The sequence below is a fragment of the Notothenia coriiceps genome, unplaced genomic scaffold, assembly GCF_000735185.1.
Source record: "Notothenia coriiceps isolate Sejong01 unplaced genomic scaffold, NC01 NC01_scaffold00014293, whole genome shotgun sequence".
Taxonomy (NCBI): Eukaryota; Metazoa; Chordata; class Actinopteri; order Perciformes; family Nototheniidae; genus Notothenia; species Notothenia coriiceps.
Window position 1 is genome coordinate 67688 of NW_011346994.1, and position 27166 is coordinate 94853.

The 27166-nt window shown below is 39.4% G+C and overlaps 4 protein-coding genes across 5 annotated transcripts in view; 2 read left to right on the top strand and 2 right to left on the bottom strand.

Moving 5' to 3' along the window:
* The window catches only part of lrrc1 (leucine rich repeat containing 1), a 22409-nt gene extending 11480 nt beyond the window's left edge, over window positions 1-10929 (bottom strand). The window contains exons 1-4 of the mRNA XM_010774616.1: window positions 10346-10929; window positions 4112-4229; window positions 3359-3437; window positions 1591-1680 (exon numbers count right to left, since the gene is read on the bottom strand). Of these exons, the coding sequence (XP_010772918.1) occupies window positions 1591-1680; window positions 3359-3437; window positions 4112-4229; window positions 10346-10504 (446 nt within the window). The 5' untranslated portion in view covers window positions 10505-10929. The remainder of the gene's footprint in view (window positions 1-1590; window positions 1681-3358; window positions 3438-4111; window positions 4230-10345) is intronic.
* A 3491-nt stretch (window positions 10930-14420) lies between these two features.
* On the bottom strand, window positions 14421-19941 carry eloal (elongin A, like). The gene is made up of 11 exons (XM_010774617.1): window positions 19591-19941; window positions 18800-18856; window positions 18602-18714; window positions 17633-18509; window positions 17440-17545; window positions 17194-17361; window positions 17016-17113; window positions 16095-16275; window positions 15832-15946; window positions 15236-15354; window positions 14421-15008 (listed from the first exon to the last, which is right to left on the bottom strand). Exons 1-11 carry the CDS (start codon window positions 19666-19668, stop codon window positions 14947-14949), a joined length of 1974 nt encoding a protein of 657 aa, XP_010772919.1. The 5' UTR covers window positions 19669-19941; the 3' UTR covers window positions 14421-14946.
* Window positions 19942-21091: 1150 nt separating this feature from the next.
* On the top strand, window positions 21092-24962 carry klhl31 (kelch-like family member 31). Of its 2 annotated transcripts, none has more exons than XM_010774620.1 (3): window positions 21092-21167; window positions 21964-23163; window positions 23264-24962. In XM_010774620.1, exons 2-3 carry the CDS (start codon window positions 21989-21991, stop codon window positions 23994-23996), a joined length of 1908 nt encoding a protein of 635 aa, XP_010772922.1. In that variant the 5' UTR covers window positions 21092-21167; window positions 21964-21988; the 3' UTR covers window positions 23997-24962. The 2 variants fall into 2 exon arrangements, with proteins under 2 accessions (XP_010772922.1, XP_010772921.1); XM_010774619.1 differs by having other exon boundaries at window positions 21094-21167; window positions 21961-23163.
* Window positions 24963-26199: 1237 nt separating this feature from the next.
* The window catches only part of gclc (glutamate-cysteine ligase, catalytic subunit), a 9631-nt gene continuing 8664 nt past the window's right edge, over window positions 26200-27166 (top strand). The window contains exon 1 of the mRNA XM_010774621.1: window positions 26200-26810. Coding sequence (XP_010772923.1) covers window positions 26661-26810 — 150 coding nt within the window. The 5' untranslated portion in view covers window positions 26200-26660. The remainder of the gene's footprint in view (window positions 26811-27166) is intronic.

Sequence of the window (27166 nt, forward strand, 5' to 3'; positions counted from 1 at the left end):
TTTTGTTTTTCCAGAATTTGGCTTTTATTTTGAAATCATTTTGTGACATGCGCACTGAAGAGACTTGCAATTGTTTGCCCTAGAGTTCTGCTTTCAGACTTAGTTAATTATGAAGTGACCTATCCGATAATAATCCAATGCAGAGGAAATAATGTTATATAATAAATGATTTTATATATATTTATTCTTATATAGTCTTATATATAAAACTGGCCCTTTGAGTGCAACCATAATGCTAATGTGGCCCGAGTTGAAATTGAGTTTGACACCCCTGCCTTAGAGGTTCAGCAGTAATGCTTAATGTAAGGCAGCATGGCAAGCCAAGACACATCTCTGTTTAGTTTAGCTTCAATGCGTTCAACAGTTATCTAATGGTTAAAATATGCCATCCAGAGCACTGCCAATAATGGTTTAAAAAGTACTACTGGACAAGTGGCTCAACGAAAAAATGCCTTTTAAGAACATGACTTTTAAGAACATGACTTTATTGACATGTGTTTCTTGTAATTCTATCTTTAAAAAGTGCATTAGGATAACATTGTGTAATGTGTTTTAAAAATCAAGTGTCTGACTTTCTCAGCAGTCAAGTGCCTTTTAAAATCAGTCGAATGTCAGGATATTATCAACATTTCTAAACAAATGTGCATGTCTAGTAATGTTATCCTTTCAAATCCCTCCCTGAATGGGTTTACATTCAGTTTCCTCTGAACTCCTAACTACTAAAAACATCCCTTGTGGCAATTTGACCTAAAAGCACATAGTTGCCTTATTAAATCAAATTATAATAAGAGAGACCCCATGGGAATAGAAATGTTGGCCAGACATGCCTCTTAACTGCAGCAGATGATATGCCAGCACAGAAAAAAAGCCTTTTATGAACAAAGACAATGGGTCCAAGGAGTTTGGTTGGTGGGTTTCCCCGATGTCATGAGATTTTTAGTACAAATGATTAGTATCAGGGGAAAAGGAGACAATAGAAATGTACAACACTTTGAATAAAATGCAATCATAGGTAAATGTGATGATTACCATAGCCAGACAGAAGGCAGAAGCAAATTGTGAGACAAGGAGATGCAAAGAGAGGCAGACGGGACATTACATGACTAAAAGGCTAAGTTCACTCAGAACTTAGAAGCCAAAGTGCAAACTCAGAAACCTTTTTTTGATAACAGTATGAACAGCAAACTCGCTTTGAATCAGAATGTTTTATTTAATTTACTTCCTATGTGTGGATTTCTCAATGCAACCTCAATCTGGACATTCATATCAGCATCCATGCGACTTTTATGTCACTATAGATGGACGTTCATCACAACTTTCTGCTTGTGACCATATTGGGGAAATGGACTGACAGGTCCAATAACCTCAATAACCTGATTTTGGACTAAATATGTTTCAGTAAATCCATTTACAAGTACCGACACAATCCAACCACTCCTGTGTGAACGCAGCCTAAGTTGACCTTGATGACAACGTTACATTATATTAACCTGGGGGCTGCTATTAAACTGTGCGGAAATGTTTTACTGGCAAAGGCGAGATAAACTCAACATGTCAGAACAAGTATGATGAAATGGTGCGTTTACTCACTTCCCGATGTTCTCTGGAAGCACTTGCAATGAAATATCATTGATGGAAAGGCATGTGAGATTCCTCAGCTCCGGAAAACTTTCAGGTAACCTGTGAAAACACAAAGACATGTGAGAGGATGACACACAGATTATTATTATTTTGTTAAAACTCTTTTAACAAATATTTTGGTCATTTCTTTATGGCTAGTGTGTGCTGAACTTAAGCAATGTCAAGCAACAGTTTACCACACTTAAGCCATAAAGTCTTTGATACGTTGATAAAGTTTATCTCTGCATGTTCCTTTTCATCTTTGCCCTCGGCCTTGCCCTTTTTGTGATCCCCTACATACAACCAAATGTTTTAACTTGTGTATAAACACCAAAAAAGGAACAAAAACAGTCAAGAGATTCCTGTTCAACTCCAGGTTGTCAGGCTGTGATTACACAGGATAATTTATTGTATGTTCCTGGACTTATTTCAGCAATAGTTTAGTTAAACTAGATGCACATTGCTGCCACAAAATAGCCTATGACGTTAGCAGTATGTGAAGAAAGGCAATTCAAAGTCAAGTCCCTAAATGGACTCATTATCTGCTTGTTCACACAGCGACAACCACAACTTTATTTTGTCTTTGTTTCTACTTAAAAAACCATTACCGTCTTACATTTTGATTTTGACTCAGATGAGACAACTTAGATGGCAGCGATAGCAGCAACAAAATAATGGTTCTCTACTTATAGTGGCAGCCCAAGTGCATTTTGATTTGATGTTGTTAAACTATATACATAAATAAGGGCCGGTGAGAAAAAGGTTACATATGTTCTTATTTGAATTCAAACATTTTTGGGAGTAATGTAAGATCATATTGAATTCACTCATTTTAAAGCCTTGAAATCAGACAGGTAGGTTTTTTGTATAATGAAAATAATATAGCTTTCTATTCTATTGTATATTACCTAAGAAAATGATCGACAACTTGTGTGCACGTTAATTTAAACTGGAATCTGCCAGCAATCCTCAAATGACCTTTGACAACAGAGCCAATACAGACAACTAAATCATAGATATTCCTATATTCTGATAAGTCAAGAAACACAGCAAAATGCTCATTTTCCACTTAAATCTCACATGGGAAAAATGTGTAATTTTTATAGTCAACAATAAGAATGGGCCATGCTATATATTTAGCCGGACATGTACCTTTCCTATCAAATGGTTAAAATAAGACTAATAACTGGGTGGAAAACTAGACTACAATTATGCTGGAAAAAAACATGGCTTGTTTTTCCGTGTGCAAGCTTGTTTGCACTTGAAAAGTACACCAAAGTGTTTGTAATAATCGTCATTGTTGCCTCCTCAACTGTTTTCAACCAAGCAATGTGATTAAGTGCCTGCTGAGAGGAAAATTAGATTTAGTCTCAACCACACGATAAAATGCATATGTTTGCACAATATGCAATCTCTCATGCAAGGCGTGTGAAGGTTCACAACAGCAGGGGGTCTTATAAAATCCACGGTGCAGACAATGGAAACAGAAATCCCTTTTCAAAAAGAAACATATTATTTTTAGAAATGTTTGAAGATGTAATCCTGTTTTGTTATGATTTTTCTTTTAGTGAACCGGTTCTTTTGGGGAAAGATGGATGAATATAAAGGATCTAAATAATTAAGAAATGTGTTTGTTTTATTAAGCAACTTTGAAACAGAATTATTTTTCACAGAAAAACATAGAAGTTTTAAATATGAATTTTTAGGCAGTAAAACACAGCATTATCTGGAGGACTACCTTGTCAGTGGATTCCCACTGAAGTCTGCCACTTGGAGGGCTTTGCAGTACGAAATGCTCTCTGGAATTTCAATAATATCTAATGAAGAGAAAAGACAAAACATCTCTTAATCAAAAATAAAAACAACACAGTCTGCAGCACTTCAATAATACAGGTCAAGATAACATGTTATTGACAGTTGCTTTAAATGTGGGTGATGCAACATAAAAACACTTAAAAGATTTAAAAGGTGCAGATATTATTCAGAAATGTCAAAAAGTGGTTTCAAAAAAGACCTGATTATTATTTAATAGTTAAGTGCAGTGGATTAAATGTTGACCAAAAAGGATTAACCATCATTTAAAACATTTTAATTTAATAAAAAAAAGCAAACAAATGTTGGTCTCACTTTTACCGTCTGCGTATAGTTTCACAGCCTGCTCTGTTGCAGGACGAACCTCACAAGTGTATCTAAAGGAATATGTTCGGGTATATTCAAACGACTCTTCAGATTCAGGCTTAATGCAAGCCATGCTTTATTTTTATGCGTTTGTTGCAACAGCTTCACTGAGGAGGAATAAATCTGTCATTGTGATTCATTCGCTGAACTTAGTGCTGTGTTGCTCAACTGTAAAGATATATTCTTCTAACAGCCAAGTCAAATATACTTAGAAACACAGTTATGAAGTGTAAAATGTAAGAAATGGGTATGTGTTATATTATTCTAGTCTACTTTTGTACTGCTTGGGTATATCAGTGTTTTCCATTCTTACCATTTCGAGAGACATCCAGTTCTACCAGCTGCATGAAGTTTGCTATCTCTGGAGGAAGTCTCTGGATCTCGTTGTCACTCAGGCCAAGTTTTCTTAGTTTCACCAGCTGGAAAAATGGCTGAAAGGTGAAAAGAAAAGCACATTCAGTTCAAAATAAACAGTATCCAAAGGGATCAATGCTCTTTGACAACAAATACACCCTGAACTGGATACAGAATTTAAAGCTTGTTTTGTAAAAATGCATCCGAAAACACAAAATTCTCTAATTCGATACTTGGATCACTGCGGCCTCAACATGCTGTCTTTATTTTTTCCCTTCTTTCACTGCTTCGCTCCATTTGTACAAACTTAAACAATAGGAAACATGTCCAGTGCCCTGTTGACTGAACTCATTTGTATCAGTGATATTCCATTTAGAAGAATTATAATTAACAGGAAATGTGTCCTCACTCTGAGGTATTCAGATTTGTATTCAAACCATGGATATCTGATAACAGGTTTATCCAATTCATCTCCCATTTATTAGACTGTGTAAATTACAGACCCCTCTCCTATGCTTTCTTGACAATACCACACTACATTTCAGAGCGACAAGAACGCGTACATTTTTTTGGAGTCGTCACATCTTACTAATGAACTTATTAAAAGAAGATTCCATTTGCCGCAGTCCTTTAAAAAAGGCAAAATCAATTATCACAAGCATAAACTTGATGTTCTGAACAAGAGCAGACAGAGTTGTTCTCTGTTGTGGTAAAGCAGGTAGCTTACAACATGGCTTCAGGTTCCATTAATGTTTTGGCATGAACAGAAAAAGCCGACTCATGAATTTCCCCTCTGGCCTTTGTATTTTTCCTGCTGTTGATGGTTTCAAGGCAGCTGGTGATGACTACTCATCCATGAACGCAGTTTCTAAATACATACATTTCTCATTCAAACAATCAATCACTTCGGTTGCTGAAGTATGTCCAGTATGTCCCTAGCTGATATATTAATCTAAAATGTGGATGAACAAACAAGGTTGTTCTCTAAACAAGCCTGTTGCACTTGTTGAACAAGGACAACACAATGGATTTGTATTCCCAGCAAACAAGTTGATAAGTTGTAGTCTTTTATCCCGTAACAATGCGTCACCATTGGCCATCAATTCAAAGCTGCAAAAGCCTTTTAATACCACCTGCCTAAAACAAACAGGTTTTAGGTTTAGTATGGCTTTCAAATGGATGGTAGAGGAACAATTTCAGGCTTTAGAGAAAGTGTGTCTTTACATTTTGAGGAAACAAGCACGGTGTTCCCCTTTACATTAGCCGATTGTCCTGGGTTTTTGCATGCTCCGGTAAATGTAACATTGTGTTTAATGTTGGTGAGATTGAAAAAAACGGTGTATAAAAGCCATAGTCACACCATCACATCTGATTATGATTTATGTCAACTAAGTGTAAATGAGTTAAGAACTCTCAATCAGGACGCTCATTATCTGTAGGCCATATCCAGGTACAGATTACATTTTAATGTTTGCACAATAAATAAAACCCAAGAGTCCAGTAGTCCAACCCCACCCTATTACAAAAAGAACAAGTCATCGCAATGCCTTAAGACAGTTCAAACAGTCTTTAATCCATCGTCAACAAACCTTTACTCTCACAACCAATGACTTTCTGTTTGAGTTGTTGCACCTTAACCACCTTCACTTTCACATTTCACTTGCTTGCAACAATAAAAGAGTGGGGGCTGTTTTCTATTCAAGTGTACAGCTTAGAGATGTGTCCTTCTATCATATCCTCAAGGCAGTGTTTGCTTGTACAGACTTGTTCAATTTGAGAAAAAACAACCTTAACTGTGGCAGATTAAAACAAAATAACACCAACTGAGTTTTACAGTTAACTGTATAATGTGTTAACATCTCTCAGACTTCCTACTTGAACTATGCTTCTCCTTTGACACAACAATCAGAGCCGGATGCAATCACAGCAGGTACTCTGCATCCTTTAGTATCAAGGATTCAAAACTACTAGCTCGAGACAAAGCAGAGGCTGTTTCATTCGAATGCTTTTCATAACAAGGACTAGCAAAGAGCAAAACTACATTTGTTCTGTATCATCGCTCTATTTTTTTTTTGTGAGTCTTGCATTGGGACAGTGACACCAAACCTGTTCTTCCTGTTGGTGTCATTCAGGGCCACGCCCCAAACAATCACCCATGTGTGACACAAAACCTAAAACAGGCTGAGTCCAGAAAACATTAACCATTCTCTCAGCTCTGGAGTCAATGTTTGAATCCTCAGTTTCACCTTCAGCATTGTTTGTTAGAGAACAAGTAGAAGCATGAAGGTGTTTGTTTGGAAGTGCCTGCATGGATCATTGCTCCGTCTGCAAGATATCAGAAAAATCCCGTAACATTTTCATACAATACCAGACGTGTTTTTAGATATGTATCAAAATTCTAGCCTAAATTAGAAGTTCAACATCAGCCTTAACATCAGCAGGGCCAAAACCCTACAGCCATAAAGACTTAGCCAAAGTAAAAGACGTGTGTTGAATGCTTCTTATGTTACATGTATGCATACGGTATTATGTATCACAGCAGAGGCCAGGGTTAAATCTGTCTGAAGCACAACCACATGTCAGAAACTCAACAACTGCACCAACTGTATGAACATTCTTTCTTTGCAAGAAAATCTTCTTCATGAGTCAGTTCAACCACCAGCTTCTGGGATTCATAACACCACTATATTTAGCTTTTCACACATGTCAAAACACCTCGAACCTGTCTCAATGTGGGTTCTTCTCTCCATCACTGTGAGGCTTTTTTAAATGGCCCCAAAAAGCTTCTCCGGATTGAATTAGAAGTTTGCTTATCCGACAAAAAAAATCAAAAAACCAAAGATGTAATGTATGCTCATATAAAAGATAATAAAAATAAGAAGAAATACACCAGATCTTCACATTTGAGAAGCTGGAACCAACAGTTTTTTTACACTATGGTTTTAAAAAAAAGGAATACTTAAACAATGAATTAGCAACATTTTTGGCAAGTAATTCAACCAACTGTTTCAAATATAGCCCGGAGAGCTGCAAACAAATTTTATTTAATCATTAATTAATCCACACAACTAATCATTTAGTCCCATTTAAACTGAATACAGCCCAAAGGGATGCATTCAAATGGCCTGTTTTCCTCGTCATCAGTCAAAAACCTAAATATGTTCAGTTAACTATGATATATGATGAAGAAAAGCATCACATCCTCCCATTGAGGAAGCTGAAAGTTCAAATATTTTGCTTCAAAAATTAAGGAAACCATTGTATGATTTTAAAATTGCTGCTCTATTGATAGAGTCATTTATTTATGAATAATTGTTGCAGTTAAAAATCATTATAGTAAGCATGGGTACATACATTGCAGATGTTAGAAAGATGAACAATAGTTTTTGAAACAGCCACCCACACCTCTGTGTTACAGTTTCACTGGAGCTAGGAACTGGACTAACAGGCAGGAGCAGCAGGTCTTTCACTTCTATTCTTCTTATCACCACTTAGTTTCTTACAGTTGTTTGACAGCTTTAAAGTAAGCCAACAACTTCTGTTTGCCATATATATGTATCTTGAGTTTTAGTTGCTTAAGGGGAACTTTGAACAAACAAAGAGAAACAAGTTACTGTTTGCACATTTTGGTCCACAGCCTCAGCAAGAAGAATACATTAATGATCAAAGAGACACAGGTAAAGAAAGAAATTGAGAAGTGAACCTTTTAAATATACCCTTGCTTTCCGTCTCCATAAAGTGGTCAGATGATTTCTCTTTGTAAGACTATTGCAAAACTAGCTCAAATTCAGCTTGCCTCATAATTAAAAACACACCTTTGCTGTTTCACCTCATCGTTAAAACTGCTGTGTGCATGTTTTTATCTGCATGCTGGTGGAAATGATTGACTTGAAATATGTTACTGTGTCGTTGTTACATCATTTTCACTACGATAGTAAGTGGTCAGTCCGTGTTTATCCATTCAGTCACCTCGGAGGCAAATGTGAAAAGGCCACACAGCGAGCACTGAACTGGACAAAGGGTTATGCAGTACGACGTTTCTTGGGTTCACTTAGCAAGCATTGATGACATTAGTAACACGCCAAAGAGCACAATAAACAGTTTCTCATGTCACAACCCCTATACCCTTTGAACATACTTTGAATATTTCTGAACGGAGCATAGCAGTGCTTAAACTGTCATCATGTGTTGTCACAGTGAGTACACCTGTTAGTCACCTCTTTGAGGGCACGGCTGATGGAAAGAAATTATACTTTGACCCGCACCAAGTTTCTCAGGTGTACCGTCTGCTGTGTTTATGGTTTGATAGGTCTGAACTAAACTATTCAGGTCAATGATTCATTATTCGAAAACACTAGCACATACAAATGCGTGAGCAAGGCAACAATACAACACATAATGCTGTCTTTGTTTCCAGTCAGAATACCTGTTCCTGTGCTTTTCTCCAATGGACAAAGTAAGCAGTGTGACATGGCCATGGGAGGTTGCTCACATTATCTCTGTGCCATCACATTTCTATGGACATGCCAAGCCCAAAAATACTCTTTCAGCCCTCTTTTCTTTCGTAGCGTAGACATAAAACAAATCATCATGCTACTTAAACTACTTGAAAGTTAAAGAGCCAACCAGAGTAGTTTTATTTATGGTTGAGGTTGAGGGGTGTTTTCTTTAAATTACACACTTGTGATTATGAGTGTGAAGAAAGGCATGTCAGAGGCATAAAGTAGTCTTTCAATCCCAGGTCGATTTACATTGACCTGCCATGACTTCAGTTATCTCAAGCCTTATTCCACAATCTGTCCACTTGTCACACACAGAGGTAGACCTTATATATTACTCAATGCATTTGAAGCTTTTGAGAGTTACACTGAGAGCACACATTTCTCAGGCTTAAAATACCCTCTCCAGACCGAAACTAAGGGAAAATGCTACAAAACCACTAAAGTCAGCCGTCCTTTAACTGACTGTAGCAGCTCGAGGCTATATGTCAAAAAGACATCACAGGTCGAAACTAGGAGCTCCAGTAATAACGCCCTGACAGACAAATACGACATTAACCATCCGTGCCCCTGGGAAATAACCTGCAAATCCTTTAACAAGTATGCCTTAATCCAGAGGACTAGGGTCTCCAGTAAGACAGCTTGTCTTGTGTATCCCCTCTACCCTCCCCCCCCCCTCATCAAGCCGGTCAGTAATTCAAACAGAGAACCCTCACACACCGCCTACATAGCTTTTAATGTGATGGTGTGCTTCAATCAGCATATGATGCAGAGTGTGCTTGTGTCTGTAGGGTTACAGTCAAGTGTAGCTTGATGTGGCTCTCTTAAAAGATGACTTCATGTACCTACGAATATGGCTCAACAGCGGATCATGTAGAATCGATAGGTCATTAACTTTATGTTTACTTATAGGTACAAGTGAGTAGAATAACCAATTCCACACAGGTGCATTTACAGTTTAAGCTTATTTTTGCAAAGCTTGCCCCTAGCTGTACCTTTCAGATAGTTAAGGCTCACACACAATTTACTTGTGAGTCATCATTATGAATGTGAAAGATACACTTACTTTCTCTGATGTTTATATCTGATTTGGTTTTGTTGATATTTTTTTGCATTATCCTTGTTTTGTGATTTGTGGATGTCATGTCTTTTAACCCCAAGAAGAGTCTTTTTTTTCACTGATGGAGTTCCTAGATAAAATAAATATTACTCCCCTCAAGGAAGAAAAATAAGCACTATTACTCATACTGACCTAGTGAGTCATAGTAGATTGTGACCATATTGCTAAACTCCCTGAAAGAGTTAGGTATTAAGGTGTTCTGCATACACTAATGGCCCTCTGTCATGTTCAGAGGCAAAGGGTCATCTGACCCCAGCATGCACAAACAGGCTTGTGATATCAGACACAATGTGAGAGCTTTGCGGTTGGCCATGAATGCAGGAGACACCTGGGAATGTTTTATGATCAAAACCCAGACAAAATGTTCCACCTACACACGGTGCTTGCCTTGCTGATCTTGCGTAAGTGAAGTCCCCAGGTCCCCACAGCCTCTCACTGGATGTCGGATCAGCTCAGTTAGCAGATCTGTGTCAGAACCACTTTAACTGAAGGGAGGCATTTCAGCTTTCCAAAAATACGCATGCATCTGAACCTGCCATTAACATGAGTGAGCGGAAGCGGGTTTTCTGCTTACCTTGGGCAAGTCTCGGAGTTGGTTGGCATCCAGCAACAGCTCCTCCAAACTCCGTCCGTAGCGGTAAATCTCATCGGGCACATACAGCAGGGAGCAGTGGCGTTTATCGATCATCTCCACATGACGGCTGCACCGCCACAGGGGTATGCAGTGAAACATCACGGGGGAGGTGGGGAGAAATCTCGTAGCCGTGCGATAAACAAACAGCGGGGAGGAAGGGGGGATGCAACAGATTGCTATGGCGGGACAGCCCTGGACTAAATACACCGTCAAACTCAAGTGTAGCAAAACTCACAGCAGGCGAGTAAACACCGAAACTCCTACTGCAAGTGAAGTCGCGTTACCGAGATAACGTCGCGACGAACATGGGAATAATTCTCCGTCGTAGTCTCTCTTTAGTTAGTTTGTAGGCACCTGTTTTTTTCTTCTGGTTCCTCGTGTCACTAGGCTTGTTTAAACCTCCTCTTTTAAACGTGTTAAACACACGCTACATCCCCGTGCGAAAGAGCGTAGCATTCCCGTTTTTCCGTCTTGTCCCGGAGTTAATTTCCTCTCCCGTCCAGTTTCTGACCCGGAACATTCACTCCCTCATTCCAATCCTACGTCACGCTCCTGGCGGAGGACCCGCCCTACTCGGCTTCTGATTGGCTGAGCGCGAATCGGTGTTTATCCAACCCTGACGAGGATTGAGAAATACACTGAGAAGTCTATAGGGAAGGGTTTTCTGATTATACTGTATATAAATATATATGTTATATATGAATGTGTATCCTGAGATTATGAAAATCTGCAGTAGTTTTCATACACTTAGTCGAACAAGCTTTATGATAAAGTGTTTTGAAGATTAAGATTAGGACATAAGATTAAGACATACTACTTTATAAATTCCTGAGGGGAAATTCAATTTTCACTCTGGTGTATTACACTACTTTACATAACACACATAAGCCAGAAATGCACACATGCACAAACATGACATATGCATAGTGGAGAGGTGTCAGAGCTGCAGGGTCGCCCCTGGCCAGCTTGTGGCCCCACGCAAAGTGATATGATGAGGCCCTCTGTGTCGTGAGCGTCGACGGGACGGGGACTGGGGAGTGTCAGTGGAGCCTTGCCGCGGCGAAACTGTGTCGCGCCTACACTAATTGCTGCCGCATAAAGGTGCGGCGCAGTAGAGGCTCCCTCCGCAAGATGAGGTCCCATCCGCGAGGTGAGGCCCCACGCAGTCTGCGTGATCTGCGTAGGGAGGGGCGGCCCGGCAGAGCTGACAATGGTTGTGCACCCTGGAGTAGTTCAAGGGTTTGGTTACTTGCTCTAGGACGTATGCCCAGCACGTAAACTCTCCAGCAATCAGTCGGTGTTTTGGTCCTATGGGGACTTGAGCCTACAATCCTTTGGTTCCAAAGCTCTTCCAGATTGAGCTATTGCCACCCATAAAAGTGCTTCACATCCTATATGTTATTTATTGCTATAGGCCTAAATTGTAATTGTACATTTGCATATCCTTGTATATTTATTGTGAATCATCTTTAATAATGTTAAAACATTTTCTCTACTGTTTTGACAATATAGGTTTCTGATTATGCATTATTTCATAATAATGCTTATTTCATGTATAGTGACAGCTTAGTATCTGTATAATAATGTAGAAACATTTACCACAGAGCTTGTTTCTCATATGACAACAGTGTCAACATATTTAACAGGTTTTCTACCAATATAGATATGGCCGTTTCTAAGGACGAGGACATGGATACTCTCAGGATAAATATGATTTTTTTCTGTGCGTTTGTAAATGAGAAATGTCATAAAATCTACTAAATGTGGTGTAGGTTTTTGGTCCAGCAGCATGTTTAAAACTGGGAATGATCAGGCCTATCCTTTTGTGGCTATTATTAAATACCTACCAAACAACAGTTGTTAGCTCCATCTCAGCTTGCAACATTAACATTTTGCTGGTAATATTTAGTTCTTTAGTTTGTTTGTTTTCAAAGTGGATTTAAGCTTGGCTTTTACAAAAAAATGCAATTTGACATCTCCTTCCCCACTTTACATTTTAAACGGTATTTATATGATAGAATATTACATGGCCTTAAGTTGACCTTGTGATTTTGTTATTAAACTTAGACAGATTTAAGGTGCGCACATGTAAGCACAATATCAGCTGAAATAATTATCTTGAAGAAAGATTTTGCCACAAGGAACCTATTGTTCTCTTACCAATGTTAATATTGCACATACGTTATGCTGTGTAGTCATTAACAACGTGTCAACAATATACAGTATAACTGAGTGCTGCACAGTGAACCTGGGGCTTGTGGGGCCCCTGGGTATGTGCACACGCTTTGCCCAGTTGTCAATCCTTCCATACTAACATGATTCCCCATGGTTTTTAAATCCTCTTTAGCTTTACTTTGGGTCCAAATGCAGGAATGTGTCCAATTCCTGATCAGTGAACAAATGTTTTGAAGTCTCTTTAAAATTGACTCATCACATCCTGCACAAGTAAAAATGAACTCCTTAAGACTCAATGGGCCTTTCTCATTTCACTAATTTCCCCTCCTCGACTCCTATCCTCGTGTCTTAGTCCCGCCCACAGGAGATGCGAGCAGAGGAGCCGAGGAGGAGGGGAACCGAGGAGAGAGGAGGGGAAGCAGCAGGCGGATAGAGAAATGAGAAATCCTCTCCTCTGAGCGGTCATTTTAAAGAGACGTCCGTTAATGATGACAGGACTCTATCTGATGGGCAGGACTGTGTTCATGATGATTTATATATTACTTTTAATTCATTCACAGTGCGGTATAATGAGACAATAACAGGCTACAGATGCGGACATATACACACATATTATGTACATATTTACATATATATGCATATATATATGCATGCAGAGCTGTCATTGTCTGAGATAAGTCCGGCCGCGCTTCGCGACTCTTTTAAACATCACTGTTGCCGGAAATGTGTCCCCGGAGGAGCCGTGGAGGACCCATCAGTGTCCTTGATTATAGCTCCTCCAGAGAGCCTCCTCGACGCTCGGTCCTCGATGTGCATTAGAAATTAGATGTCCTTCAACATGGCGGGCCGGAAACCATTTCCGGGACACTACCGGAGGACCGAGGATTCGAGGAGTCAAGGAGGGGAAATTATAGAAATAAGAAAGGCCCAATGATGGCTTTTGCATCATTTTAATATCCAAAAATAAATAAATGCTATCTCTCTCCAAGGGCAGAGGTCAGATCACCTTCAGCCCTCAGAACAGAGGTCACCTTGTGGAAGGAAAATGTAATTTACATTCACAGAAACGAATCATGGTAGTTTATTTTTAAGCATTTAAATCTATTTGATTTTATTTAAATACTCATTTTTTTTTATTTATGTATTGAAATTAATTATAATCTGTATAATTCCTGTCAATTCTAAAATATATTGAATGTAATTACTTAGAGGTTAAACAATAGCAGGATCATGAGGGCATACAGCCAACCCTCTCAAAGGTAAGTAAGGTCTGGCTTATGCTTAAACCTAAAGCTATATACCTCTTGACATTTGGAGTGTAAGACATTTAAAAAAATGTAATTTTAAAATCGGTTTTTAAAATAAATAAGCAGGTATTTTGGTTGCCGGGTATAAGCAAATGGATGATAAAAATAGACTTTTTCCTTTAGTTACAGCACAAGATTTGTAAGACAATACACGATTTTAAAGCAGCCCACCTCAAACCAATAAATGTAACGTGAAGATAGATTATTGTTTCAGTCTTAGCAGACTGCCACAGGTGGTGCTGAAGGCTGCTTCAGTTTCAAAGACTTCCCTCTAATATCTCAAACAGTTGTCCTAAAAAACTAAAATAGACAGGAAGGGTCCTTGAGAATTGGCAGACAGCAGATGCCTTTCCCTATAAAAACAACAGAGATTACAGTGAGCCGATGAATAACTGCTTTCTTTTCATTATGTTGAACAATTTGTTGAACTTGAACTTACTCAAAATAGTTTGCCTTAAAACCAGGTTGATTGGAACACAAACAATTTGGTATTTAAAAACGTTTAAAACGATTAACCTGGTTATGTTATGTGTGTATTTAATACAGTTTGTTATAAGTTTCAACGCTTATTTTTAAGGGTTCATTGTTGAATGTGGTTACATTTAGAGTTCAAATATATTAAAGTAATTTAATTTTTTTACATTTTTAAACACATTCATGTATAAAATTGCATTTATCGATAGACAATCCGAGGTTGTATGTGTGGTAAAGAGATTGTGGGAGAAATGTACCAAGTAAAAACACACACTTCTCTATACTTCCTATAGAGGGAGCCACACCCCATTAAATCATACCCTTGTTTAGCTCAAGAAACATCGTTTAGCTCAAACAGACTAAAAGACAAAATATCAAATCACATAAAGTTGCTATTTCCATTGTGCCTTTAATAGTAAAGGAAATTCACAGAGAAAAAAATAATGGAAAATGCTTGTACATTTAGACAAACACATAATAATCTAAGGTGATAACAGGCCTTATATTGTTCAAAGTTAATGCATGACAGAGCGCCTTTTCCTCCACATCCACACACTGTAAATATACCAGATCATATTAGAGCATTTATCTGCGCCCCAGTTGATTCTTAAATGCCCTTAAAGACTTTGCCATCATTGGAGCAACTCCTGTGTGAAGAAAAGGGGAAAACAATTGTAGTAAGAATGGAAGTAAAATGTTTAGTCAACTTTCATTATGACCTGAAATCAAATAACCAAAACGGATTTCTTTAAAAATGAAATAAATTGCATAGTATGACTGGACAAAAAGAGAAGAAATGAAATGAAATTGTCAGTTTGAACAGCTGAAGCAAATGTAACACCATTGCATCTACAGTAATTTTTTGTACGCTCACTTGTCTTTTTGCGAGGGTCTTGTGTATTGCTTGGCCCTGAACTGCTGCTGCTGCTGCCGCTGCTGGACCTGCTGGGCTCATTACAACTCGGCTTCGGTCTGCTGTCCGGAGCCTTGACACTGGTAAATGAAGAAATAACAATACAGTGCATTATTCTATGAACACAATTATTATCTACAAAACAAAATCAATGCATGTCAAATGAGTCTCCATCACTACAGCTAGTGAGCATATCTTCCAATAATGTGAAAACAAAAAGGAAGCGAGGCACATTGCTCTAATTCCTGTTTAGCTAAGCTCACCCAAAAAGCATTTCAGCCCACAGGTTATGACCTCACTAAGCTGCTGTTGATGAGAGATCACTTTGTAGTCTAGGGCTTTTATGTGGATGCGGAGAGCAAGCATAAGGCTTACTACGCATTTGCCAAAAACAATACCCTACCATGGGATTTTAAATATTGTTTGTTTATGAACTTTATAATAAGGAACATTGCTCAAATATATACATACCTGAACAAAGTATTAAAAAACAAAACCACAAGCTAATCATCAAACCTGTGTAGATATTTCTCTATATTTAGGATGCTGAAACCCACCTGCACCTGGCCTGAGGCTGAGGCTGAGAAGCAGTTCCATGAAGCTCCTGCTTAATTCGCACATCTCTCGGTGGCTTGGCAACAGTGTGAATAAATGCCATCTTCACCTGCCGACCTAAATAAAATAAAAAGAGGTCACTGTGTGCCTTGGCAGTATCACATTTTTCAACAGTATAAAATGTGTATAAACTAATAATTGTTTCATTGTGTATGGTTTTGATTAGAACTTTCATGATCCACACAAAATGCTGAACATCACACACCTTTGGGTTTGGTAGAATTTGCCGAGACGATGCTTTTTGTCAGTCTTTTTAGTTTCCTTTCCCTTTCCTCAGACAGTCTGACATACATCTCTTTCCAGGATTCATACTCCTGAAGTCTGGAGTCTTTAAAGTCCCTCTGACAATGTTTCCCCCATAAGTGATCCGTCTCTCCGATGTAGATCTGTGGAAACAAAAAATAAAGGGCTAACAATTGATAGACATCTCAATCTAAGTTATATACATTACTACAGGAACTTCTCATCTCTATCCAAGGTCTACAGAGTTTAGTTTTACATAGAAAGTTTATTTCAGAATAAACTGACATACACTCAGTGGCCACTGTAGGTAAACCTGCTAATTAACAGCCTTTAGAGCTCCTTTAAATCTGGCACATAACAGCATAAAGCATGTGGTCAGAGAGGTTACTTTAAACTATACACAAATAGTGGAATGTAACTAAGTCCATTTACCGTACCCGAGTACATTTTGGAGGTCCTTATGCAAAATGTATACTTCTACTCCACTACATTTATGAGGCAAATTACTTAAATTGCAGATTTCTTATACAAAACACTTTATGATCTAGTATTGTAAATTAAGCCAGCACTATAAGTTATTTAATCACTGTATTGCAGCTATAACTTTAATCCACTAATATAATATATATTATTCTAAAATGGTTACTTATTTATGAAACATTTTGAATGCAGGACTTTTACTTGAAAACATATACACTTCATGTGACTTGCGTCTGACTTTGCATAGAAGACGATTTACCCAAACATTAATACTCACAAGGGACTGAAAAGTAACATATTCATAAAAAAAGGGTGGGTCCAATGCAGAGTTAGGCAGTTGTACCTAATAAAGTGGCCACCAAGTGTGTGTCTGCACTAAATGTATTCATATTCACATTCTTACTGGGTTGCATTCTTCTATGTGTAGCAGCTGCTGGGGTGTACACCTCTCCAACACCGGCTCGAGGATCTCAAACGGGACTCCGCCAGTTTCATAAAGCACTGAGGAGAGATCCCTGCAGCTGAATATAAATCCAACAAACCGACAAACTGATCAGCAAAATATTTTTTGCGTAACTCACAGTTAATGTTATTCTGCAGTGCGCGGATACACTGCTGGTGCAAGCTCATCATGGCCGGGAGGAAGACGGTCTTGGCACCAGAGTACACCAGCATCTTTTTGTTCAGGCGTTGACCGGTGAAGCCTGCAGACTCCTCAGAGACTTCACAGATATCAGGCTCCTTCTCATCTTTAAGACAAACGGATTAGTGTCAATAACGACATAACCAATCTGAAAGTACAGCTGTGTTTGTCATTAATAAGGTACCTTTCTTCTCAAAGTAATCAACAGTGAATTGGTTTTCACATTCAGGCAGCAAATCGGGTAAAGGAATGGCGAATGGAATCAGTTCCATTACAGACTCCTTAAACGTCTGAAACATTAATGATTCAAAGTCAATTTTACTCAACCACAGCCTGAACTCTAAAAGTGTCATTTCTGAGACTATTGTCAAACGTACCTTTGTTGGTGAGATGTCATTTATGGACATCATAGGTGACCTGTTAGATTTTATTGCAGCATCTTGTGTTGCTTTTACAACAGTCTTGATTGTCTTTGAAGGTTTCTTCACTCCAGGTCTCTGTTTTCTCTTGGAAGCGTTCCCATCATAGTTCAAGAAAGATTCAAAAGACAAGGATGATTCCTCACAGCCCTTTTTCTCATCGTTGAGCTCTATTTTGGCTTTTTTGTTTTTTGAATGTCCCATTTGTTCATGTTTGTGTTTTAGAGGGCCCTGTGTCTCTTTACTTGTTTTTTTTGTTTTTTTGTTTTGGCCCTCTGAGCTCCTAGATATTTCTGGAGACCTTTCATGTTTGAAACTAGCTAGCTTTCTGAACGTTTCTGAATGTTTTTCAATGGATTTTAATGAAAAAGATTCTTTGGCTTGTTTGGATGACTCTTTTTGTTGCTCATTAGATTTCTTTTCTGACCTTGATTTACGATGAGTGTCCTTTGAGTTTTTGATTTGAGGCAGAGTTACAGTGTCTCCTGATTTTCTTTTGCTCTCATCACTTTTCTTCTTTTTGGAGACAACATAATCGTCAATCTGATCCTCTTTGGTTTGAATGTACTTTTTCAAGACCTCATTTTGAACAATGTCCTGGGTTTCTTGACTTTTTCCTTGATTTTCATCCTGGTCCTTGTGTCTTTTCCCTACCTTACATTTTTTCTCTGTATCAGCTTTTTCACTACTTGTTTTGAAGAGGGCTTCATCTGATGAGTTCTTACTGTAAGATGGTAAGCAATTATTGTTTGAATCTTCTATTGTCAAACTTCCATTATTTTGACACTTTTGCCCTTCACCAGGCAAACTCTCGCAAATCCCATTTTCTGTGTGGCTGCATCAAGAAAAAAACAAATCAAGATTAAGATGTCTACGAAGGAAATTACAGTAAACTGTTAAATTAAGGATATGTTAAATATGTCTCACCTTGTAGATTCCTTGGGGACCAAGTTTTTCCAACCCCTAACTAGCGACTTGGCCAATTCTCCACCCTGCTTATGTCTCCGGAAAGAGTTAACTGCTTTTCCGATTCCAGTTTCCTAATGTATACACAGACACAGAGCAGTCAAAGAAAATAAAGCAAATATTCACATATTAACACAAAGTCAATTAACAGAGACTTACAGCAAGAACGTCAAATGTAATATCCAGATCCTTGAGTTTCTGCAAAATCTTTACAACCTGGAAAGCGAAAAATAAAAACATTCATTATTGCTTGAAATGGTTTTCATGATTGTTTTACTACTAGAATCAAGGAAAACCTGTCATGCCAAATATGGTATTCCTGGCTCTGGATCACCACAGTTGCTGAGTGTGCATTTAGAGCAGTTGCTATGTATGGGAAACTCAAACACCCTCTTAGGTGGCTCCTTTTACTGTGAACTATAAATGGATAAAGCTGCTGCCAGTTATAAAGTTTGTAACAAAATTATATTCAGTTTGTGCTCTTACACGTTAATTCGTTTTGTATTTATTTGAGGTTAAATCTAGTTCAAATATTGCCCAATTTTTAAGTCCATCTAGGCATAAAATTGAGTTAACAGCAGAGCGCCCAACCTCCACTCATGATGGACAGCAGCCACAAGTTGAACAACTGGAGGAGTTGCCAAATATAGCAGGAGGGCCACTCTCATTGAAAACAGCCTGACTCCCACAGTGAAGGGCCTACAATGCTGTGTGAGAGGAGGCACGTGTCATTGACAGGCACAGCTCTCAATCAACCTGTTTTACACATGATCAGTTTGTAATAAAAAACTTCCAAACCGGCATTAGTGTTTCTGCACCAATTGTTTGACGTGTCATATGCACTCACTAAACGGTAGTTGGCCTACTGCAAACATGTTCATCCCTAAACCCAGGAACTTTTTCAATCAGCTCTACTTATTGTGGGCAAGAAATAAATGAACATTATCTACCTTAGCAGACTCTGCAGTGTCTGTCAGCTGAAGTTTGTACCGCGCTACTTTCTTCACCACATCAGAGCTGCTTGCCATCACCGTGATTCACGAGCATCCGTCCGTCCATTCACACCGGGCAGCGCGCGCACACTGATGACATTATTATAATGGGAGGAGCCGATCAATTAATCGATGTGGGAGTGGAACACATGGTTAAGAAAATATCAAACAATTAAGGATTGTACGCGAAATATATGACACAATACATTCACTTAGTGTGTCTATGGAGAACTTAAAGGTGGGGTAGGTAATTGTGGAGAAACCAGCTCGAGTGCGCTAGAATTTGAAAATACACAACCGGAAAAAATCTGCTACTTTCTTACAGAGCCCCTCCTCCAACACACACGAACGCGCACATGAACAATGAGGACACGAGATAAGTTTGTGCACAGATGGAAGGCTGACAGGCCATCCAGTTATTTTAGCCGGGCCGGCTAAAATGATTGGTCGTGCTTTTTACAGTACTACGGCTTCCACAGATGACATTTTTTAATGGATTTTTTGTCAAAGCACTTAATATATTTATTGCTATAGGGATGTTAAGAGCATTCCATGGAATATAACAAAAAGTGCTGAGTTTCTCAAACTTAACTACCCCACCTTTAATTATGTAAAGTAGGAAATTAACTTTCCAACAAGCCTGCAGGGCCCTCTAGGAACTTTAGGCCCAATAAATTGGTAAATAAAACAAATATTTCTCATTCTTCAAACCAGAAAAAAAAAAAATCCTTCTCCTCTATGCAAGAATTTAACAAAATATTTGTATGACTAATTTTATAATTGAGTCATGTTGAAGAAACGATGAAGAAACGATGTTATGATCCTTTCTTCATCTCACTTGGTTTATGGTGTATTTTGAGAAAACAAATGTCTAAATGTGTACATCTTTTAGTTTTCATCAATCAACGAAGAAACTATACAATATGAGCTGGACATATTTGTTTGGGCACTCCTATGTCTAGTCAAACTGTGAAATGTAGTCCTACCATTTTTCTGTTCCTTGAGACGTTTTTATTTCCTCTGAGCTTAATGACACTCCATTTGGGCAAATACTTTACATGTACTTGTAATGAGGCGGGGCTAAAGTCCTGTACCCATGTATATTTCAACTTTCTGATGTATTGCATTCAAGACCAGGCCCATCAATAAATCAAGGTCATTATAGAGTATTCTAAAAATATGGAGGAAGTATTTCTTCCTTGATACTATGACAAGATGCTTTGCTAAGAGAGCTGATGACCTTTTTCTAAACAATGGCCGAATGAAACTTTTCATGTGACGTCCTGTAGCAGGTTAGCCCTCACAGTTTGTTGACATCAACAGATTGGAAGCTATTGTGAGACCCTATGTTGGATCGGGTTTTGTGGTCCCCCTCCTGCCACAAGCATATCACAATACTTGATTGGCACTCACTCTCCTAGAGGAGGAGTTAACCGTATGTCTCTTTCAGCTGGGCTGACTGCTGCTCTCTCTCTCTTGCTCCAGTAACTGGAGGCACAAGTTCCTTCTTCCCCAGCCTCAACTTCATTTTGCAGGTAAGTGCAGCTTCTAAATGCTTAATCTATCACTATTTTCAAAAGGATAAACCAATCTGTTGCAGATAATGCTTCAGTGTTTGTTAGTCATTTGAGAACAGAAACTGACCTCTTTCCTCACTTAGGTAGGATTCAAAGGACTGACATATTGTATAAAGATGTAGAGATTTTTGTTTTACACATAGCATGGTGACAGTATGTCTCAGATTGTCTAGGGTTAAGAGTAAATCATGTGAGGATTGTTTTTTTCTATGAAACTTTTTTGTCTTGTAGATTGTCTTCATTACATACTTATTCAGGAAAAGCCTAATTGAATGTTAAATAAAATTAAGTAAAGAAAGGAGAGTGTTTGCCCTAATTTGAACTTTAAGAGTCAGAGGACATGAGGCCTGCTGCTCAGATCTCAAAGTCTATAAAAGGAACGTCATGGGTGAGCCGTCCAGAGTTGCTATTCCTGGACCTACAGCTGATAAACTGTGACAGATGCAAAGAGGGGGCTGTTTACGCACTCTCTATCTCTCTCCAGCATCACCTGGCAGCATGTGTGCTTTCAAAGGTGTCAGGTCCTGGTAGTGTCTGAATAAATAAAGTTGAGAAGGGGTTAATCAATACTTAGATACAAGACAAGGACAACAGGTCTGCAAGACAGCATAAAATCATTTATAACAATATATTAATATCGTAGTCTTGTGAACCCTTAAATCCCACCAAGTTTCACTTGTACCAAATAATGTATTTATGATTTATCTGCATAATTATTCCCTTTTCTGACAAGTTTTATTTATTTTTTCAGAAGCTCTGGGCCATATTCCGCTGCTGCCATGGCACCCAAAAAGAACAAATCGACCAAAAAGAATAAAGGAGACATAAATGAAATCACCATAATGGTCGAGGACAGCCCTGTCAACAAGATCAATGGGCTGAACACTCTGTTGGAAGGAGGAAATGGCTTCAACTGCATTTCAACCGAAGTTACTGATTCTGTGTATGCCCCAAACCTGCTGGAGGGTTTGAGCAGCATGAGGCAGGACAGCTTCCTCTGCGATCTAACCATCTCCACCAAGTCAAAGTCATTTGATGTTCACAAGGTAGTCATGGCGTCCTGCAGCGAGTACATTCGAAACATCTTGAAGAAGGATTCAACCCTCCAGACGATCGACCTGAAGGACCTCTCACCTGCCGGCCTCGCCACAGCGATTACATATGCATACTCTGGAAAGCTGACCCTGTCGCTGTACAACATTGGCAGCACCATCGCCGCCGCCATGATGCTGCAGATCCGCACCTTAGTGAAGATGTGCAGTGATTTCCTCATGCAGGAGCTCAGCGTGGAGAACTGCATGTATGTGGGCAACATCGCTGATGCCTACGACCTCAAAGAAACCAAGGAAGCATCCCAGAAGTTCATGCGGGAGAACTTCATTGAGTTCTCTGAGATGGAGCAGTTCCTGAAGCTCACCTACGAGCAAATCAGTGATTTCCTCTCAGACGATTCCCTGCACCTTCCCTCTGAGATCACAGCCTTCCAGATCGCCATGAAGTGGTTGGACTTCGATGAGAAGAGGTTGAAGTATGCGGCGGATCTCCTTACTCTCATCCGCTTCGGCACCATCTCTGCCCAAGACCTGGTGAATCATGTCCAGAGTGCGCCCAGAATGATGCAAGACCCCGAGTGCCACCGTCTCCTTGTTGATGCCATGAATTACCATCTGCTGCCATACCAACAGAACATCCTCCAGTCACGCAGAACAAAGGTGCGCGGTGGCCTCAAGGTGATATTCACAGTTGGTGGACGCCCTGCCTTGACAGAGAAATCCCTCAGCAAAGAAGTTCTCTACAGAGATGAAGATAACGTGTGGAATAAGTTGACAGAAATGCCAGCAAAGAGCTTCAATCAATGCGTGGCAGTCTTGGACGGCTTCCTGTATGTGGCAGGTGGCGAGGACCAGAATGATGCAAGGAACCAAGCTAAACATGCTGTTGGTAACTTCTGCAGGTAAGAGCTAACAGTTACAGTTGACTTTTTTTTTAAATGTTGTCATGTCAGTTATTGTAGAATGAGAAATTAACATGTAAATCCCTCTAACTATCTTTAGATATGACCCCCGCTTCAACACTTGGATTCACTTGAGCAACATGATCCAGAAGCGCACACACTTTAGCCTCAACATCTTCAATGGCCTTCTGTTTGCCATTGGAGGGCGAAATGGTGATGGCGTTCAGGCCTCGGTGGAGTGCTACGTGCCCTCCTCCAACCAGTGGCAGATGAAAGCTCCCATGGAGGTGCCCCGCTGCTGTCACGGCAGCTCCCTCATCGAGGGCAAGATCCTTGTATCCGGTGGTTACATCAACAACGCTTACTCCAGGGCTGTGTGTTCGTACGACCCCTCCACCGACAGCTGGCAGGATAAGAGCAGTCTGAGCACGCCTCGAGGCTGGCATTGCGCTGCCACCGTGGGAGACCGGGCCTACGTCATTGGTGGTAGTCAGTTGGGAGGTCGTGGGGAGAGGGTGGATGTCCTCGCCGTTGAGTCTTACAACCCTCACGGCGGGCAGTGGAGCTACTGCGCGCCTCTCCACACAGGAGTGAGCACGGCTGGTATTTGTGTTTTGAACAGCAAGGTGTATCTCCTCGGAGGCTGGAACGAGGGCGAGAAGAAGTACAAGAAATGCATTCAGTTGTACAACCCTGACCTCAATGATTGGACTGAGGATGATGAATTGCCGGAATCTACTGTTGGCATTTCATGCTGTGTCGTCACCATACCCACAAGGAAAACACGAGAGTCCAGAGCCAGTTCAGTGTCTTCAGCACCAGTTAGTATATAAAGGTTTAGATCATAATAATGTAGTTCACATGTTATATCTAAAGTTCTCTATCTTTTCTGGTGCATAAATCTTGGTTTTAACTCTACCAATAGATGCTTTTTTTGTGGCTAAGTTGATATCTAAATTGTCGTCAACTTTTTTTCAGATGAGCAAAAATGTATAAAAAGAAAGGACTACAAATTTGGAATCTTAAAATATATTTAAAAACAAACATTAATTTCTATATTCAGTTGTTTTAGAATAACAATTGGTATAATTAGGGTCAAATTCTGTTCACAATAAAGACCTAACTAATCTTGTCGTTTCAAAACGGAAATGTACCTTTGGGGCCAATTAAGTTGGGACAAGTGTATTAGCAAATATAATGTAATTTAGGAGTCGAATGAAAGGTATAAAAATGGAAAATTACTGCTGTTTTTTAGATTAATCGATGACACGATTGTCTTTTTCACTCAGCATCATAACATTATAATAGTGTGTTGTTTGTATGCAGCACTGTCATCAATAATGTAGGATTTTGTGACCGTCCTTCTAATGACAACTATAATAGCTACTGTGATTCTTAGATACTTGAACAGAATATTGGGCTAGAACTGGAATAAGTGTTGGCATCTCCTACCAGGAGTAGGTGCTTGTGATTAATTTGTTCAACACAACGCACAGTAAAGCTGCATTGCTCTACATGCGTCTCATGTACAGCACTCAGATGTCTTGTGTGGTGTGTTGTTGGTTCTTCATAAACACTATCAGAGCAAAGAAGTGGATTTTGATGGGAAAATGTTGGAGTCATGAAGGGTAAATGGGTTGCAATGTGACAGCAATAAACTATTTTGTAAAAAATAAAAATAGAAGTTAGGAAAAACAATGTCAGCCTGAGCTTTCCTGGAAGTGATGTATTCCCTGACTGCTCATGTATTTTCATTTTTTTGTTTATTTTTAAATTAAAGAGATGAAGTGTAAGCTACACTGAGCCATGATCATTTATTAAAAATAATTTGCATGCAAAGTTTTATTATTTTATTATATTGTATGTGGGTCTTTGAAGAGGTGTGCTTGTGCGACACAAGTCAGGTCAAGGTTTTTTTTTTTTTAAGCACAATTTATAAGCAAAAAGGTTGACACATACACAGGATCATTTTGGTATTTCAACTTTTTTAAATAGATTTGCCTTACCGGACAAAGTAAGACAGCCAATGCAAGGATTTAGCTACACCAGATTTGTGTGGGATTAACTGGTTAACTGCAGTATTTGTGGACTAGGATTGTAAAGTGATGAGGCAATTTTGAGATATAACCATGACATAAGCACTTTTGATTTCCTGTTTTTAGTCCTGCATTGGTGGTGAAAAGGGCATACATTCTGTATGTGCAGTAAAGTTCATTACCATTGAGATATTGTTTCAGGGAAAGGCTTTGAGTCTGCCTTTAGTTAATTAAAAAAACACATAGAGCTTCTAATAATTGACACTGTAAAAATATGTAACACTGTGAGAGTAAGGGGCTGTAGACATACAGGATTCAAATAAAGGACTGTTATTATAATCTTTGATGTATTCTTGTCAAATCAAACCCAAAGAGTCTAAACCAAAAAAATCTGAGAAAATTAAATGTTTTGAGAGTTTAACCATATCCTTATTTGGGCAGATGTCAGTGCAGTTCAATGCCCTATAACTTATGTATCCACCCATGCATGTTCAAGTACACACACCTATAAAAGAAGTTGAAGGTGCTGTGTCATTATTACATCACTGTTTCTTCCAGGTTGTTCCATTCAGGTGCTCTGGATAAGTAGGTCCTTCCCAAAGGTTGGTTATAAACTTGACTCTTGATGTTTTAAACAGGGTTGTCGAAATGATAAGACAAGGGATAAATAAAAAGTAACTTTCATCTTTCAGCAAAAGCCAGTGAAAAGAAATAAGCTCGCCAACAGAAAGAGAAAGAAAGAAAGAAGCAGGATCCATTATTTGGGAGAAATATGAGTATAAACAACTAGGATTACTTTGTATATCACAGAAAAGTTAATCCTTATCATGTAATGTACCAATGCTATCAATGACACAATATTTCCAGCACTACATGGACGCAGCACCACTACCTGATATGATTGACAGGTGTGGGAGGAGCCTATGGGTCGAGGAATGCTGAGTCACCGTGACGTCTCCCGCCCCGCCTGACGCCATCACGTGCGTAAAACCAGGAGGGCGTACATATGCACAACACAGCGAGACTGAGGTGCAGAAGACTGTTTGGCAAAAACGATCTGACCTCCGGGTTCACTCTGCTGTCAGCACATCACATAACAACACTTGAACGGACCCGTAACGTGGTTGGTAACCGAGTCGAGGCTAGCAGGCCACACCAGCTTCTCGGGTTGTGCTTTACCGGGCTGTGCAGACATTAGCAAGTGATGAGCAAGGGCCTGTTTCTTCTGGATGCCCCGCTAAGGTTACCGACAGGGCACGCTTAACGCTTAACTTAAAAACACCTGTTTTCCGCCTGTGAACCCTCGGACAGCACCGCAAGGACCCGGGCTCTGTCGTTTGTTTGGACAGACACTTCATGCTAGCTCCGCCCCAGGTGGACACACTAGCTAGCTAGCTAACGCTCAGCGTGCAAGTTCATTTAAGACAACAGCAGCAGCAGCACCTCTAGTCTGTCTGTGCGATGGGTCTGCTGTCACAGGGCTCTCCAACGAACTGGGAGGAAACCAAGAAGTATGCCGACTACATCAGAAAGCACGGTATTATTCAGTTTCTCAACATCTACAACAAGTTGAAGGAGCGACAGAAAGATGTGTTGAAATGGGGCGATGAGGTAAGAAAGGAGCTTTTTTTATCTTAGAAAGTACTGCTGCTGCCTTTGATCTCTCTGCATGATGCAATAGTGATCCTTCATTGACATAAATAACATTTCTGCAAAATCAAAATGCAACCTTACATTGTGTAATATCTTAAAAAGATTGTCATGCATCTACATGCACATGTTCCTACTAAAACGCTGCATAATGTGTTTAGGTTAGTTGTCAACAAGGTGTTAGTTGTTGTCACTTGTTGCATTGTTAGCCTACTTACTAATGGTTATTCACTTACAAAAAGTATGTCTTAAAGAGCTGCTTATAAATGTTATTCCTGAGTATTACTGCATTCAACCACTGACCATCCCACCCCCCC

Excerpts from the sequence above, each read along its gene's own strand:
- eloal (XM_010774617.1), bottom strand. The coding sequence starts at position 19,668 with ATGGCAAGCAGCTCTGATGTGGTGAAGAAAGTAGCGCGGTACAAACTT. Across the intron at positions 18,715-18,799 it reads TTACATTTGACGTTCTTGCT|GAAACTGGAATCGGAAAAGC; the intron begins GTAAGTCTCTGT and ends TGTATACATTAG. Across the intron at positions 16,276-17,015 it reads ACATAGAAGAATGCAACCCA|ATCTACATCGGAGAGACGGA; the intron begins GTAAGAATGTGA and ends TTGTTTCCACAG.
- klhl31 (XM_010774620.1), top strand. The coding sequence starts at position 21,989 with ATGGCACCCAAAAAGAACAAATCGACCAAAAAGAATAAAGGAGACATA. Across the intron at positions 23,164-23,263 it reads GCTGTTGGTAACTTCTGCAG|ATATGACCCCCGCTTCAACA; the intron begins GTAAGAGCTAAC and ends AACTATCTTTAG.